This window comes from Odocoileus virginianus, chromosome 11 (genome assembly GCF_023699985.2).
Source record: "Odocoileus virginianus isolate 20LAN1187 ecotype Illinois chromosome 11, Ovbor_1.2, whole genome shotgun sequence".
Taxonomy (NCBI): Eukaryota; Metazoa; Chordata; class Mammalia; order Artiodactyla; family Cervidae; genus Odocoileus; species Odocoileus virginianus.
In genome coordinates this window covers 37041769-37058931 of record NC_069684.1, presented here as the reverse complement: position 1 = coordinate 37058931, position 17163 = coordinate 37041769, and the positions used below count along the sequence as shown (strand labels likewise).

Genomic DNA, 17163 nt, shown 5'->3' with positions numbered 1-17163 from the left:
TTGTGGGTCCTCTTACCCTTGGCAGTGAAGTGGAAGTGTGGGGAAATGGGGAAGGAGGTAGGTGACGGGTTAGGCGACCTGGAGGCTGACCCCAAATTCGCTATAACTTATACTGTGGTCTTGCTGCACTTTTCACTCTGGCCTCTTGTTCCAAGGGAGGGCATGAGCCTAGATGAACTCTAGAGCCCCTCTAACTGTGATCCTCCAGGAGAGTGGGGGTGGAGGGAATGAGTGTAGAGTGGGTAGGAAATATAGAATCCCCAAGTTTTCAATAGGGTTGATGACAGCAATGGTAAAGGTAATAGAACTGCCAAAAGAACATGAAACCAGTTACATGGTCAAGCCTAGAGTCTGCTGGTTCTTCATCAGTAAAAGAAACCACAAACACAGAGGGAAAAGATCATTGCCTGATTCAGAGCTCCTGGGAGAGGCTGAGTAGAAGTCCCCAAGTGCAGCCATTTTCTTTGAGTGGTGTTTCAGGACCGTGGACAGTAGCTGGTGCCGTTCTTCCAAACACCTGAGCCACTGTTGAGGCAAGCGCCAAGCGATGGACATTTTGTCTAAGTGGACATTTTGGCCACTTGGAGGTGGTGTGATGCACAATGTGAGCAATGCTGAGGCTCAAGGACAACTCAGTTGCACCTGGGGAGGGTTTTTGAGTGTCCAGTGGGGCTGCCCAAGCTCCTGGTGCACCTCTTCGTGTGTGAGCTCTTGTATGACTCAGCATGCAGTGCCAACCCTGTCTTCCCACCCTTCCCGGCTCCTTTGTTTCCTCTGGTCTCAGCTTCCTGGCACAAGTTGGCCAGCAGCTCCCTCTCCCCCTGCCAGGCTGGCTGGCCCTCTGGCGCCAGGAGGCATGCCAACTCTAATAACCCTGACCACCAGGTTCCATCTGAGCCTCTGCAGTGACAGCAAAAAATAGTTTTTCTGGCATTTTCCCAGTCAGGAATCTGTGCAGCTCTGATGGGCTGCCCCAGTGCCAGCTCCCATTCTAGCACTTCCAAGTGTGGGCAGGGCGAGGAACAATCTGTACCAGAGAACTTGGTGGCCAGGGTCCTTGAGCTGGAAGGAAAGGCTAGTGGACAGATCTTTAGTGCCCAGGCAGTTAAAATACCTTTTAGACACCAAGGGATTCTGCTAACATCAGCATCAATAATAATGAATGGCTACCATTTATTGAGTGCCAGGCCTCGTACATGCATTACTTCATTTAAACTCACCGCGTGAAGTGAATCCTCATGGGATATGAATCCTCTTATCCTCATTTCCAGGTGAGGAAATTGAGACTCAGAGAATAAGCTCCTTTAGATAACATAGCAGGTAAGTACTGAGGACTCAGCCCTAGGCAGTTAGATTCCATAGCCCAAGTTCTTTACCACATTTTTATTCTCATCTTTCATTGTTGTTCGGTCACTAAGTCATGTCCAACTCTTTGTGGCCCCATGGACTGTGGCACTCCAGGCTCCTCTGTTCTTCAATGTCTTCTGTAGTTTGCTCAAACTCATGTCCATTGAGCTGATGATGTCATCCAACCATCTCATCCTATGTTGCCCCCTTCTCCTCCTGCCTTAATCTTTCCCAGCATCAGGGTCTTTTCCAATGAGTTGGCTATTCAAATCTGGTGGGCTGGGAAGGATAAAAGACTTGGTTAAGGTCACAGAAAGAGTCAGTGATGAAGAGGATTTGAACTAAGATTTGCCTGATGTCAAAGATACCACATTTATCTAGTTTATTGCTCCCTGGTGAACTTGGTCCCTGTTGAGTGCCCACTCTCAGAGCCCCCAACAGTAGCACTTAAGTCTCATTCTAGGTCTAAAACAACTACATTCATCTTCCTGTTCATCCTTAGGGAAGTCAATGCCTCTATCTCTGAGCCCAATCTACCCAAGGAGAGATCCTAAGACAGAGCTCGCATTTCAGTCTGAGAATTGCTTTGTCTGATGAGATTCACTCATGCCAACTAGAAGGGCCATCCCACAAAATAGTGGGACAGGTCCCGGGACCCAGGAGGGCAGGGTCCTACCTGTACCTTCCAGGACCAAGTGTAGGGGCCAAGGCCTCTGGCTACAGACATATCATGGGATTGGCATCCCCGATACAAAATGCCACGTCATCTAGCTTCTCATTTCCCATGGGGAGACTGAGGCCCACCCAGCGCAGGGATTGCAGTGGTGTATTTGCCTCCTGACAGAACTGTCCTCTTGGCCACCCCTCCATGGCCTCTGTGTCCTTCATGACACCGCAGGGTCCTCATTTTGCAGCTGCACGTCTGGGGACAGCTGTTCTTGCTGGCATCCAGGGCCATGTGACAGATGTGGAGGAAGGATGCAAAAGGAATGTGTGAGTAGTCTTAACGGTCACATGGGAGTAGCTGGGGGCCAGGCCAGAAGGGTTGGCTGTGCCTGGGGATGCGGGCTGATGGCATGTCCTTACCCTCCCCCCACTCCTCCTCCTTGTTTCCTGTCCTATCTCTTCCCCAACATCCCCAAATCCCCCTCTTTCCCTCCTTTACACGTCTTCCTTCCCTTGGTAATGGCCACAGTAAACACTGATTGAGCACTTACTGTGTGACAAGCCCATGCCAAGGGTTTTACATGCACCGTCTTCTTTAATCATCACAATAGCCCTTGGAGAGTGATCATCTCCCTTTTGAGGAAAATATGACTCAGAGATCAGAGTTTGTAAGGCCCAACTGACTTCTGAGCCCACACTCTCCTGTCCCTCCTCCCTGCTGGGGACAGTAGCATCTCATCACAGTTAAGGCAAGAGGGCCAGAGGTGATGTGGTCTGTTCTCTTTTGGCTTTGGCCTTGGGTGGATTGACTGGCAAATGCTTTTTCCTCTTTGTTTTTCCTGTAAAACTCGAAGTTGATTTATATCTCCCTGCCTGCATTGTTACATTCCCCATACCTTCTCATCCTTCTATTCCCTCTGTGTATATGCGCAGACCAGGGTCAACCTGCAAAAGCCCTGAATCTAAGCCTTGCACTCCTCTGGACCTGATTTGGGAGGCTGGAGGAAGCCAGAAGATCTCTCAGGCTCGCAGGAAGCCCTGATGATGCTTGGTATTCCCTGAAAGAGGGTCTGCCGCTTCAATCTTTCCACGCCCCCGCCCCACCCCATTGCCTGCAGGACACAGTCCTGACCCTGCATATGGCCCTCAAGGCCCTTCTTCTCAATGGCCTCTCCCCAACCCTATCAACCAGTAGCCCCCTTCCTCACCCTCAGCAGCCCTGAATCGATCCTAGTTGAAGAGTTAACCTGTCATCTCTCAAGCACACCAGGCTCCTTCGTGCCTCTCAGGTACTCACAACCCTCCATCTGCCTGAAATCCTCTTTCTCTTCTTCTGCAGCAGCTGAAATATCTCTCATCCTCGATGCCCAACTCAGACCTTCTATGATGGAGCCACTCCCAGCCCATCCCACCCTTTCCCCCAGAGAGTCTTCAACTCTCTCTCCTCTTTGCTCCTAGAATGATTTCACACATCTATTTCTGCATTTGTCACAGTCTGACTTGTTTTCTATAAAAAGTCTGTTGTGTGAGCGTGCACAGAGTGTGAGGTTATGTTGAAGACTCTGCGAGGGGTAGGGGTGGGCGCTTCCCAGGCAGGGGCTGGGGGCAGGGAGGGGCAGATCATGAGCAGCTGTGGAGCCTGGAGTTCTAGGACCTTCTCCTCCAGGAGCTGGACGCTGAGCTCAGAAGTCAGAGGCAGACATTCTTCTTATTTTAGGGATGGGGCAATTGAGGCTCACGGACTCAATGGACATGAGTTAGAGCAAACTCCGGCAGATAATGTAAGACAGGAAAACCTGGTATGCTGCAGTCCTTGGGGTTGCAGAGTCGGACATGACATAGCGACTGAACAACAACAAAGGCTCATTAAAGACTGACTTTCCCATGATCATATGACACTTTATAGAAAGACTGTAGATCCTGGGCTCCCAATTCCTAATCCTGGGGGCCCCCAAGGTCCCAGTTTAGGGCTGGGCTTTGCACCCACACTCTCTCTGCACCCAGAGCTTTCTTGCCTGTCCTGCCTTGCCTTTCTGCCTTGCCTGTCCTCCTTGCCACCTTGATTAGTCAGCTATCGCCATAATACTGCATGACAAACCACTCCAAAATCTCAGTGGTGGACTTCCCTGGTGGTCCAGTGGTTAAAAAGGCACCTGCCAATGCAGGGGACACAGGTTCAATCCCTGGTCTAGAAAGTTTTCACGTGGTGTAGGGCCACTAAATCCGTGCACCATGACTACTAGGCTTGAGCACCTAGATCCCATGTTCCGCAACAAGAGAAGCTGCCTTGATGAGAAGCCCGTGCACCACAACTAGAGAGTAGCCCCCTTTCACTGCAACTAGAGAAGCCCACATGTACAGCAATGAAGACCCAGCACAGCTGAAAAGAAACCTCAGTGGTATTTAACATTAACACTTACATGTTGTTCATGGGTCTAGACACTGGCTGGAGAGCTCTGCTTCAGGTCGTGAGCCAGCTCACGTCTCCATGTGTCATGTTGGAGGCCATGGGTACCCCAGTGAAGTTCCTTTTCTAGCAATTGCGGGAGTGCAAAGAGGACAAGCACAGCCACATAAACACACCCTAAGCCTCTTCTCTCATTGGATCTGCTACCATCCCATTGGCCAGAGCAAGTCACCTGGCCAAGCTCAGGATCAAGTGGTGAGGAAGTAGACTCATGTAGCCCTGGCAAGGGTGTGAATGTGAAATACTAATCTGGAGAGTGAGGAGTTGAGGCCAATCCTCAATGCTGATTGAGGATTGAGTTGATTCAATCCTCTATGCTGTGCTTAAGACTCTATCTTTCCTCTTACAGATTCAAACTGATAACTGCTGCTCCCCAAAACTGCCAGACAGGCACCCCAGCTTCCTTCCCCACAGCCACTAATCACAGAGCCTTCAGCTCACTCCCCACCTTCCCCATAGGAAACATAGCCATGCTATTTTCAAAATAACAGTGGAGAAAAGATGTAAGAATACTCAGGCTCCACTAATTAAATGTAAAGAAGAATAAATGGACATGGAATTCATTTAACCTGGGAGAGTGAAGAGCTACCTTCACCCCCATCTCCCAGTCCCACCCATTGTCCCAAATCTGAGAGGCAAGCTTTAGGGATCCCCAGAATCTTTGTGTCAAGTTCTCATAGGATCACTCATCTCTATAGCCTCAGAGTCTCAGTGTGGGGACACTTAATTTTTGCCTTCTTGCATCTGTTCACCATCCTTTTGCTAGCTGCTCACTGGTTTCCAACAGAGAACCACCATTCCCCTTCAGGCCATGTGATTTGGGTGGGGGCAACATACATGTGGCCCAGGCCTAAGCCCATAAGGCTATTCCATCATCCTCTTGGCTACAGGGATTTATTCAAGAATAGACTTATGGCAAATCCAGCCATGTGAGAATTCAGTCCTGGGCTTTTTGTCAAATTGCTGGGCCTGATATGAGAAGTTAGAGGAAGCCTGAAAGAGACTGCTTTTCCTGCAGGACTTGGAACTAAGAAGCTATAGGCTTTGTGTTACTAGCCGCCACAATGCTACCATGTCAGTTCCAAGAATAAAGTGTTTCAGTGTCCCCCATGAACTGGGGGACAGAGAGAGATTTGACTTGAGCTTCTGGATCAAACTACGCCTGAAGTCCTAGTCTACTTTTGGACTTTTCTTGTATGAGATCAGGTGGAAGAGATTTTCTGTCACTTGAACTGAAAGAGTTTAAGTAAACTTGGAACCCTTTAATCATAAAATTTTGGACACCTAGAACTGAGGATGCTTAGAATCATAAATTTGTTGAATCTCAGGAAGTTAAAGTCCTTAGACATTAAGCAAGACTTAGAGCAATGAAGAAAGTGTCCCACAGCTATGGGTGTGTCGAAGGGGAAGAACTAACGTGTCTTTATGCACCTGCATTGGTGTTAGCACATTTATCCGATACCAGGACATCCTGCAGCACCAGGCAATAGACTGTAGATTGGCCCTGGGAGGGCTGGTTGCAATGAGATGCATAATCCCAGCTTCCTGGTCTCGGCAATGACATCAACTGTAGCCTTTCATGGCTGTGCTCCTACAAGACACCCTCTCACCCCTTCATCCAAGCAGAAGATAGAGTTTGAGCTGGCCTGGGACAGTGATGCTAGGAAAGGTTGCCACAGACAAGGGTCTGGAAAGCACAAAGGATGCTCAGAGGCAGAGGCGGACAATGTGGATGCCCCTTGAAAGAACTACACTTGGCCAGCAGAGAAGCCTGCTCCAGACTGGACTCCTCTGTACCAGGGACCTGGCCCCAGCATGTCAACCTCTAGCTTGGCATCAGTGCCCACTTTTGCTGGCTAACCTTTCTGAGCAGAATCTTCAGAAAAGGAAAGGAAGGCTCACACCTTACTCTGGCTTCCCTACCTGCTAAGACAATTTTCAAAGATGCCAACGCTGACCTGGCTCCTGGGCTACATCGCTCTGCCAGATCTGAAGCTGACCCTGGCTCTTTTCCTCTCCAACTTACAGGCCCTCCTCCTGGCCATGACTTCTGGATCCAGGTTCACTTCCAGTCTGGCCACTGTTCCTTGAGAGCAAATGGTTCTCTTATACTGAATGAAGTTTTCTGGTGTAACAGACCAGGGGTCTAGCTTCACTTTCTCCAGTGACTTGCTGCTTCTATATCTTTGGGTCAGTTTGTTGTTGTTCAGTCACTAAGTCATGTCCAGCTCTCTGCAACTCTAAGGACTATAGCATGCTGGGCTCCTCTGTCCTCCACTATCTCCCAGAGTATGCTCAAATTCATGTCCATTGAGTCGACGATGCTATCTAACCATCTCATCCTCTGCTACCTCCTTCTCCTTTTGCCTTCAATCTTCCTCAGCATCAGGGTCGTTCCCAATGAGTCAGCTCTTCACATCAGGTGGCCAAAGTGGGAGGCCTCCCCACTAATAATGAGCCTCACTAAACCCTTATGAAACAGGCCTTACCACTCCCATTCTACAGGCAAAGAAACTGAGGCTCTCAGAGGTCCTGCCTTCTTTCATTCAGCAGCATCCATTTACCAAATGCTGGTTGAACAGTCTACTTGCCAGGCACTGTACTAGGATCAGAAGACACTAAGTGACTAAAAAGAGGTCCTGACCCATAAGCTGCACAGTTAGAGTGAGTAAAAGACTTGCTCAACATCATAGAGGAAACTGTCATCCTCTTTGTACACAGTAGGTGCTCAGTCAATGCATGGATTGGCTGAAACACCATGTGGCCAACTGACAAGGGGAAATCATGGGCACAAAGGCAGTGAGATAAAAAAGATGCAACAGAGAAACGGAGATGTCAATTTCCAGCCTTGAAGCTGGGTTTGCAAACAAAAATCTATCATATCTGACGCTATTTGCTAAAGACCAGAATGGAGATGAAGGAAATGAGGGGTGGCGGATGGTGCGCTTGGCTCCTGCCTGACAAAGCAGCTTGGGGCCTGCAGGGGCTGCACTTGGCAATGAGCACTGCAGTGGTCCCTGGATGCCCACAGGCAGGGCCGCAGAGATGATGGGAACAGTGCTTTATTCAGGATGGCCTGCTGGTAACACGGGTAACAGAGAGGGAGGATGCAAACCTGACGATGAACCATTAACTGCCTAGTTAAAACAGCCTGAATGTGCCCAGCCTCAGAGATGATAGTAGCAGGTTCTTTCTCTCCTCTGGACTTTGCTTCTCAAAGTATGGTCCACGGACCCGTAGCATCAGCAACACCTGGACATTTATTAAAAATGCAGACTTTCAGCCCTATCCTGGATCTACTGAAGGTGAAGCTGCATTTTCAACAAGTTCCTCACACTTCCTCAAGGCTGACCACACGTTAGAATCACCAAGGGAGGTTTAGAAAACCCCCGAAGCCTGAATCTGCCCTGGGGATTCTGATTTAGTTGGTCTGAGCTGTGGCCTGAAAGCATGCATGAGTGCTAAGTCACTTCAGTCGTGTACAACTCTGTGTGACCCTAAGGACTGCAGCCCGCCAGGCTCTTCCATGGGATTCTCCAGGCAAGAATACTGGAGTGGGTTACCATGCCCCCCTCCAGAGGATCTTCCCAACCCAATCGAATTGCAACAGGACTTTTTTGAGATGTAATTGACATCTAACATAGTGTAAGTTTAAGGTGTACAATGTGTTGATTTGATACACTTACATATTGCAAAGCAATGGCCACCATAGCACTAGCTAACACCTCCATCATGCTGCATCATTGCTATTTCTTTTCAGATGGGACTTTCTAATGTCTGGCAGATGGTCCAATTGTGCAGCCAAGGTTTACCCTTGCTTTTGCTTTACAGAGACATCCCCAAACTTGACTTTATATTCTCTTCACTACAACCCTAGGAGCTCAGGAGGGTGTGGTTCTCCCCAGTTTTCAGAAATGAGGTTATTTTCATTTTTCAACCCAGCAGGTGGGTGTGGAGCAGGGGTCCTCCAAGTGAGGTCCCCAGATCAGCCACAGAAGCATTCCCTGGGAGTTTATTAGAAATGTAAATTTCAGGGACTTCCCTGGTGGTCCAATGGTTAAATCTTCACCTTTCAATACAGGGTATGCAGGTTCAATCCCTGGTTGGGGAGCTAAGATCCCACATGCCTCCTGGCCAAAAAACTAAAACATAAAACAGAAGAAATTATTGTGACAAATTCAGTAAAAAGACTTTTTTAAAAAATGGTCCACATCAAACAAAATCTAAAAAAAGAATGTACATTTCAGAGTCAGAAACTCTAGGAGGGGGACCCAGAATCTGTGACTCAAGAGGCTCATCCTGATTCCCGTGCATGTTCAATTTTGAGAACCAGCAGTATAATGGAGAGAGCCCTGGACTGAGAGAGAAGATCTTGCATCTCCCCCAGGCTCTGTATGTCCTTGGGCTTCCATCTCCACATGTGGAAACTGAGGGAGCCAGTCCAGATCAGGGCTGCCCCCTGCAGAGTGTTCGCCTGGCAGACATTACTAATCCATCACTGCACTACTTCTCCACATGTGGAAACTGAGGGAGCTGGACCAGGTCAGGGCTGACCCCTGCACAGGGTTCCCCTGGCAGACATTACTAATCCATCACAGCACTATTTCCCACTGAGTCCTGGTTGACCAGAAAGCTTTTCTCAGCACATTCCCCAACACTACCCTCCACCACCTCCCCCTGCCCCCACTGCCCACACACACACAGGGAGTGCAGCCTTCCCAGGTAGCTGGGTTGGCACTGAAATTAAACTCTCTTTGTGAACCCAGGTGCTCCCTGATCTCTGAGAATGCCTCCACCTCTTTGTCAGTGGCCAGTGGCCTCAAACCTTAGAAATGGTGCTTTTTCTCTCCTCCTGTTCCTCCTCCACTAGCTCTAAGAAAGCTGTGGAAGCTGGTGCCTCTACATGGGCCACAAAGATGTGTTGGAAGGCAGGTGACCCCAGCTTCACACCTTTTCACACCTCCGCATTTTGCAAAGCCTGTTCCCTCTCCTCATGTACACTTCTTTGCCTCTTCCTCTGGACTTACCTTATGCTGCCACCAAGGCCCAAGTCAAATGTCACCTCCTCAATGAATCGCCCTCCACCCCCCACCCCCTGCCCCCAGGTAGGGACACCTGAACTTCCCTGAGGATGGGAGCACTTCTTCCCTGCATTACCCTTTCCTTTATAATCTGCCTCCCTTGGTGGACCACAGCCCCTGGAAATCAAGGACCACTGGGATCCTTAGCACCCAGCCCTGAGCTCAGTAAGGATAGATGTTCAGGATAAATGTGATTGAATGAGACATCCAGATACCCTGTGTAAGGAGGCGAAGTGTCCTCCTGGTCACAGTATCTTCTGCACCTCATTTTAACTGTGTATCGACCAGCTTCCCACCTGCCAATCCTCTGTCACTCAGAGTACAGTGCTGGCCCTGGCACAGCCCGTCCTGGTGCCCGGCACTGTCTGTCTGGCCTGGCTCCTTCCCAGGGAAATGGGAAGCAGGGAGCGAGGCCACAGCAGCATCCCCGCATCTCCAGCCAGGAGCTAAGGGGTGGGTTAGGGAGGCAGTAACTGTGGTCAGATGATGGACACCAGAGTGCAGGGGAAGTAGGCACCAGGATTAGTCACGCTCATATGTCAAGGCCAGTTCCAAGGACATGGAGAAGCTCTCTCTGCTCACCTGCATGCCTCCCATCAGCTCAGCTAGGTGGGAGGAGGGGTGAGGTCCATTCTGCCCACACTTACTGAGAACCTACTGTGCGTTCAGCCATGGGGGGTGCAGCAGTGCAGCACGGGGGACATGCACCCCTGCTTGCAAAGAAGGATGAGAAGAGGGAAGACGAGGACATATGTTGAACACGGCTGCATTCCATGTCTTGTTGAACATGGCTGTATTCCATGTCTTATGTGAGGGCGACGTGCACTGAGCCGCTCATGCACACCAAGCCCTCTGTGTGGAAGCTCACATCCAACCTTCCCAGGGTCCTTGCAGGTGGCTTCCGGGAGTAGGTTTTTCTTCCTATGCCTCCCCCAGCTACAGGAATCCAGCTCATCCTCATCCAAGTTCCAGCTCAAACTCCATCTCCCAGGGGAATGCTATGGGAATGCCTTTCCCGACCTCTCGTGCAGAACTCTCGGCTCTTTCCTCTGCTTTCTCTCGGCACTGTGTCAAGGCAGTGGTCTCTCCTCTGTCTGAGGTTACTGGCACCAGGCTGCTGTGAGTTCAGCCCCTTCCCCAGGGACCAGAAGTGATGCTGAACACTGCCGCTCATTCTCTCTCAGTCCTCACCACCCAGCTACCAAGTACTGCTAAGTACTGCTGTTACCGTTTTACAGTCAAGGAAACAGGTCCTGAGAGACTCAGGGATTTGGCCAAAGCTGTCAGAGCCAGCAAGTGACAGAGCCAGAGTCTTACCCTAAGCTCAGCTCTTTCCAAAGACATTGGATGGGTGACCCAGCAATTCCTGGGCCCCTGAGCATAGCTGGCCCCAAGAATACCCACTGGCCATTTTACTACCTCACATGGTTACCCCTCACCCCCACCCCCAACTTGGCATGCAGACACCTCTCCCCTGGAGTTCACAGAGACTTAGATTGTTGTATTCTTGAACCGGGACACATGCCTACATTTTTGGGAAGAAAGACCTTTCTGGAGAAATTGGGCATTCCTCTCCTTCCCCTGCCCACTCCTCTCCTTCCGCTCAGAATTTGCATATTGCAGTTTCCCATGATGCTCTCCCTCCCACCTCACAAAATAATTGCTGAACAGATTGCATGGGAAGGAGAATTCCTGGATTATGGAGTCATGATTCTAAATGGCTGTTTATCTGTGTTTTGCTTCATTTCTTTAAAAAAAATTGTTGAAATTTAAGTAAGTGAATTAAATGCAAAGGCAATGGAAGCTGCATCCATCACCCCATGGAGGATGGTGCTGAGCCTCGTGGGAGGAAGAGACTGGGACAGGCAGGGATGGCTGCAATCAACTGCCTGTTGGCTTTCTGGGCCTGCTCCCTACTTGTCTGTCACAGCTTCCCTCATTGTTTTCACCGCTGCAGACCTGAGGAAACAAGAGCTCAGAGAGCTCCAGTGACTGGGCCAAGGTAACACAGCTAATATGTGGCAGTATTGGGCTTGAAACACCAGCCAGTCTGACCCCAAAGCCAAGCTTTCCTCCTTCCTGGTGGTGAATTGGGGCATTTTTCAGCTGCCTCTCTCTAAGCATCACTGATTGGCCGCTCTGGTGTGCTGAAGCAGGGCACAGAGGCTCAGCTGGTAGGGACCCACTGCTGTGACGTGGGCAGAGCTCTGTCAGAACCAGGTGGATCCAGTGGTTAAGAATCCACCTTGCAGTGTGGGAGACCCAGGTTCAATCCCTGATCGGGGAACTAAGATCCCACATACTATGGAGCAACTAAGCCTGCAGGTGGCAGCCACTGAGACACAACACAGCCAAATAAATAAAAATTTTAAAGAAAAGAACACAGTGGAGAGGTACAGGGGCCATCACAATCTCAGGGATAAGAGGAAGGACCCCAGCAAGAATGCCGTCTCCTCGGTGCAGGGATACATCACACACGGATGCTCTGGGTATCTCCCTGAACCCTGAAGTACATGCTGTCCTCCAGCTCCACGTCTGTGTGGCCCTTCAAGGAAGGGTAGGGGCCTCCCTTATGCTGCCAGAGTCATATCTCCACCTCTGCAGTTTATCCATCATTAGACCTTGGGCTAATCCTAGAGGAAATCAACCCTGAATATTCTTTGGGAAGGACTGATGCTGAAGCGCCAATACTTTGGCCACCTGATGTGAAGAACAGACACATTGGAAAAGCCCCTGATGCTGGGGAAGATTGAAGGCAAAAGGAGAAGGGGATGACAGAGGATGAGACGGTTAAGTGGCACCACTGACTCAATGGATATGAATTTGAGCACACTCCCAGAGACAGTGGAGGATAGAGGACCCTGACGTGCTGCAGTTCTTGGGGTTACAAACAGTCAGAGACAACTTAGCAACTCAAAAACAACAACAAAGACCTTGGGCAAGTGACTTAACCACTCTGAGTTCCGTTTATTCATCTGTATAATAGGGGTAACAATAGCACCTGCCTCGTAGGGTTATTGTGGGAGTTAAAAGGATTAAGAAGAAGACAGGGCTCAGGACAGCGTCTGGCGTTAGGACTTCATAAATGCTCAGTAAGTGCTGTTGGGTAGAATCCTTCACGCAATGATTCACTGGGCATGCGTGTGCTGAGGACACAGAGGGGAGACACAGAGCCTGCCAACTCGGAACCTATAAGCCAAGGGCCTGAGGAGGCGGGGCAGATGAGTTAAGACCACCCTGTGGGCCGTAAGCTGCAGTGCAGGTAAGCACAGGCATTAAAGGAGCTTGAGGCGCAGGGTCAGGGAGGGTTCCTGGGAGAGGTGACAGCTAAGCTTGATCTTGATGGATGAGGAGGCATTCACTGGTTGGCCCGTCCTGGGGGCCACAGGCGGGCAGCTAGACATGAGCCAGGCATCCAGGGAGAGGAACGACACATACAGAGGAGTGACCATTAGGGAATGGTGAGTTACCAGGATGGCGAATGTCAGACACATGAGGGCTGAGATGAGAGATGAATACAGAGAGGGAGGCAAGGACCAGACCTCGGGGAGACCTGGGAGCTATTACAGGTGGAATCATGACTTCCAAAAGATGTGCTGAAATCCTGGGATTTCCCTGATGATTCAGTGGCTTGGATACTGGGCTTCCATCGCAGGAGACATGGGTTCAATCCCTGGCCAGGGAACTAGGATCCCACATGCCTCACAGCAAGGCCAAAAGACTAAAAGCTATGTTGAAGTCATAACGCCCAGTCTCTGTGAATGTGACCTCGTTTGGATATGGGATCGTTGCCAATGTAATTAGCTCAGATGAGGGTGTACCGGAGCAGGGTGGACCATTAATCTAATGTGACTGGTGTCTTCATAAGTAGAGAAGAGAAACAAGCGGAGGAGAATGCTGTGTGCAGACACAGATGTGAGAGGGGAAGGGCCAGGTGCAGTCAGAAGCAAAGACTAGAGTGATGTAGTCTCTGATGCCGAGGATGGCTGGCCACCCCGGAAGCTGGAAGAGGCAAGTAAGCATCTTTTCCCAGAGCCTCCAGAGAGAGAGTGGCCCTGCTGACGCCTCGATATTGGGCTTCTGGCTTCCAGAACTGTGAGAGAACATCTGGTTTTGTAAGCTTCCCAGCAGTGGCTCAGCAGTAAAGAATCTGCTTGCTAATGCGGGAGACTCAGGTTCAATCCCTGGGTCAGGAAGATCCCCTGGAGAAGGAAATGGCAACCCATTCCAGTATTCTTGCCTGGAGAATCCCATGGACAGAGGAGCCTGGTGGGCTACAGTCCGTGGGGTCACAAAAAGTGGGACATGATTGACTGACTAAACAACAACAACTGGTGATACTGTGTTACAGCAGCCTTAGGAACCAAACTACTGCCAGCTCTCAGGGCAGAGAGGGTTAATCCCTAAGTGCCTGGCCACCCTCACTTCTGCGTGTCCCCCGTGGTGCCCAGTGTTCGGCAGCCCTGAACAGAGACCTGGTGCTCTGCTGCCTCCCTGATGCCCCCCATCACCCCTGCCTTCGCCCCCTGTCAGGTCCTCACTGCCGAGCCGGTGACCGGCCATGGCTGCAGCCAGAGCATCTCATCACTGAGATATACAGCCAGCCTTGGGCAGGGTGACAGGGCCCGGTTGGGCTGGCATGAATCTTGTTTATCACAAACAGGAAACAAAGGGGAAAAGAAAACAAAGCCCTGGGAGGGAGAGATGGGCAGGCGGGAGTGAGGCCCCGAGGCGGGGGCGGGGGCCGGCCAAGAGGCGCTGCCCACAGGAAGACCCATTAATTTCCTGATCTTTGCTCCGGGCTGGGGACCAAACAGCCCCGCGTTCTGTTGAGGTTTATCTGTGCGCCTCAGCTGTGAAGCGTGTGTGTGCCAGCTTCTTGGGTGCTTTAGAGATTTGCCAGGCCCAGGAGGGGGTGGGAGGCACCAATAGCGGCTTCCGGCCCATCCATTACCCCAGCAAAGGCCCGGCTTTCAGCGCTGTCCATGGGTGAAATTGCACCACATTCTGCCTGATAATGAGGTGTTGCGGGCTTCAGCATGGGGCCAGGAATCGCTCTGGCCTGAGTCACAGCCCCAGCTCAGACAGGCCTGGCCTGAGAAGCCAAAGAGGGAGGGCATGGGGACACCCAGAGAGGAGGAGGAGATGGTAAAGGCAGAGGTTCGGCACCAAGGAGACCTAAGGGAGCCGGAGTTACTGAGCACCATGGTGTACGCAGACGCGCGTTCAGAGCTCTTCGTCCATCATAACAAGGGTGTGTTACTTTCCTGTAACAGGAAATACACACTGGGCGGCTGAAGGCAACAGAAACTCATTCTCTTACCTTTCAGGAGGCCAGAAGTCCAAAAATCACAGTGCTGGCACGTCTGGTTCCTCCTGAAGGCTCTGGCAAAGGGTCTGTTCCTTACTTCTCTCCTAGCTTCTTGGGATGGCCGGCAATCCTCCATGTTCCCTGGGTTTGTAGAGGCCTTGCTCCCCACAGGGCCCCATTTACTCAAATGGGAAGGACAGAGGCAGGGATGGGCTCAGGGTGGAGGCAGGCAGGAGGGTGAGGACCTTGACTCTGGCTTCAGAGGCAGGATCTGAGAATAGGACCCCAGGGCCCCAACCTCCTGCTGGCCCAACCGTTTGGCTTCCCAGTTGCACCGTCCAGGCCCCCAAGCCAGTATCCCCAGCCCCGCGTCCTGTCTGCCCCTTGTCCTCCTGTAGACAGGTGGCCGCTGGCAGGGAGCCTGTGTAACTCATTCTCTGGACTCAGCTTGGTCACTCTTCTTGTACGAGGACAGCCTGACCTCTCCCCTTCCCTCCAGGAACAGGAGACCTCATTCAGGTCTCTATACACCTCCTGTCACCAGCCGACCTTTGGGACACAAGACCCTACAAAGCAACAGTGGACTTGTATTTCTTTTTCTTATTTTTTGCTGCACCACATGGCATTATGTAGGATCTTAATTCCCTGAACAGGAATTGAATCTGTGACCCTTGTAGCAGAAGCTCGGAGCATTAATCACTGGGAAAGTACCTGGACTTATATTTCTGATCCCCAGGCCCAGCACAGGAAACATTTCTTAATGAATGAAATGAGTCAATGAACAAATGTGCAGAAGGGGAGAAAAACAACAGAGTCACCAGCCCCTGTCCCTTACCTCTTCCTGGCAGCGCTAGCATGAGGCCCCTCACTCTCTCTGGCCACTCCGCATTCCCCTTTCCCCCAGGCCACACCTTATAGGGAGGGAGTCCCAGGGGGCTGGATTCCGTAGTTACTCTCCCCATCACCCCTGGACAGACCCTGGTCCAGAATGCAACAGGCACTGAGAGTGGCTGGGACTCTGCCATCTCCCTCCCATCTCTTCCTGCAGCCTCAATGGTGGGAAGACCTGACAAGTGAGGACAGAAGGAGAAGGAGCCATGCACCTGATTGGTCATGGGCAGACATGGTCCTTACCCAGGTAAGGGGTCGCAGCATACCCATCCCAGATACACTGATACCCTCACCTACTGGGCCAGCTCTCCATCTTCCAGGGTCCCTGATATTTAAGGAAATTAAGGTCAGATCTGGATGCTAAGTATTTGTCTAAGCTAAATAGAGAATGGTACCAGGGAAGAAGGCCTTCAATTTTGTGAGCAAATAAATCATATGAGAGAGTGGGCTGGGGGGAAGAAGGAGGGGCAGGACTCTCAATTATTTAGGACCAAAAGTGCCTCCCAAAGTCTGGGGTACTGTCCACGTCTCCCCTCTTTCAAAGTGTGGCTTCTTCACCTGGCTCTGTGGGCCAAGGCTGAGTCTTCCCTTCTGATCTAGACCCATAGCACCAAGTCCAGACTGCCTCTCCCTGGATGTGACCCACCCCAACAGCAGCAGAGTAGGGGAGAGTGGCCTCTGGGCTCAAGTGGACTCAAGTCCAAATCCACACATCACTAACTAGCTGTGTGGTTTAGCAAATCTCAACCTCCCCGAGGCTCAGTTTTCTCATCTATGTAATGGGAACAAGCTAGCAGTGATTTTTATCAAGTTATCATCATGAAGTGAGGTGCTGAATGTAAAATGTTCAGCCTGGTGTATGATCCATGAGGATGTCTATGGTTGGAAGAATAATGGCCTCCAAAGATGTCCACGTTCTAATCCCCAGAATCTGTGAATGTGATACCTTATGTGGCAAGAAGCATCAGGTTTGCAGATGAAATTAAGGTGGCTAATCAGTTGACCCTGAGATGTGGAGATTAAGCTGGATTATCCATGTGGGTCCAAAGTAATCACAAGGGATCTTAGAAGTGGAGGAGGGAGGTGGGAGGGTCAATGTCAAGGTGATGCTGTGTCAGGAAGATTTGAGCGACATTGCTGACTTTGACCATGAAAGGAGACCACAAGCTAAGGAATGCAGACAGCCCCTTGACGCTGGAAAAGACGCAAAGAATGGATTCTCCCCTAGAGTCTCCAGGATGGAACACGGCCCAACCAACACCTTGATTTTAGCCCGAGAGACTCATTTCACACTTCTGATCTCCAGAGCTGCAGGATAAAAAATCTGTGTTGTTTGAAAGCCACTAAGCTGTAGTGACTCATTACAGCAGTAATCAGAACCCAATACTGGGCCCACTGAA

At 50.7% G+C, this 17163-nt stretch overlaps 1 protein-coding gene across 4 annotated transcripts in view; it reads right to left on the bottom strand.

The window, feature by feature from the left end:
* The window catches only part of DISP3 (dispatched RND transporter family member 3), a 238036-nt gene that overhangs the window by 62042 nt on the left and 158831 nt on the right, over positions 1-17163 (bottom strand). The window contains exons 1-2 of one of the 4 annotated variants that reach the window (XM_070474284.1): positions 3311-3395; positions 1221-1626 (exon numbers count right to left, since the gene is read on the bottom strand). In XM_070474284.1, the coding sequence (XP_070330385.1) occupies positions 1221-1265 (45 nt within the window). In that variant the 5' untranslated portion in view covers positions 1266-1626; positions 3311-3395. Of the gene's footprint in view, positions 1-1220; positions 1627-3221; positions 3396-17163 lie in introns of those variants that run through there. The other 3 variants (XM_070474283.1, XM_070474285.1, XM_070474286.1) reach the window with 3 other exon arrangements.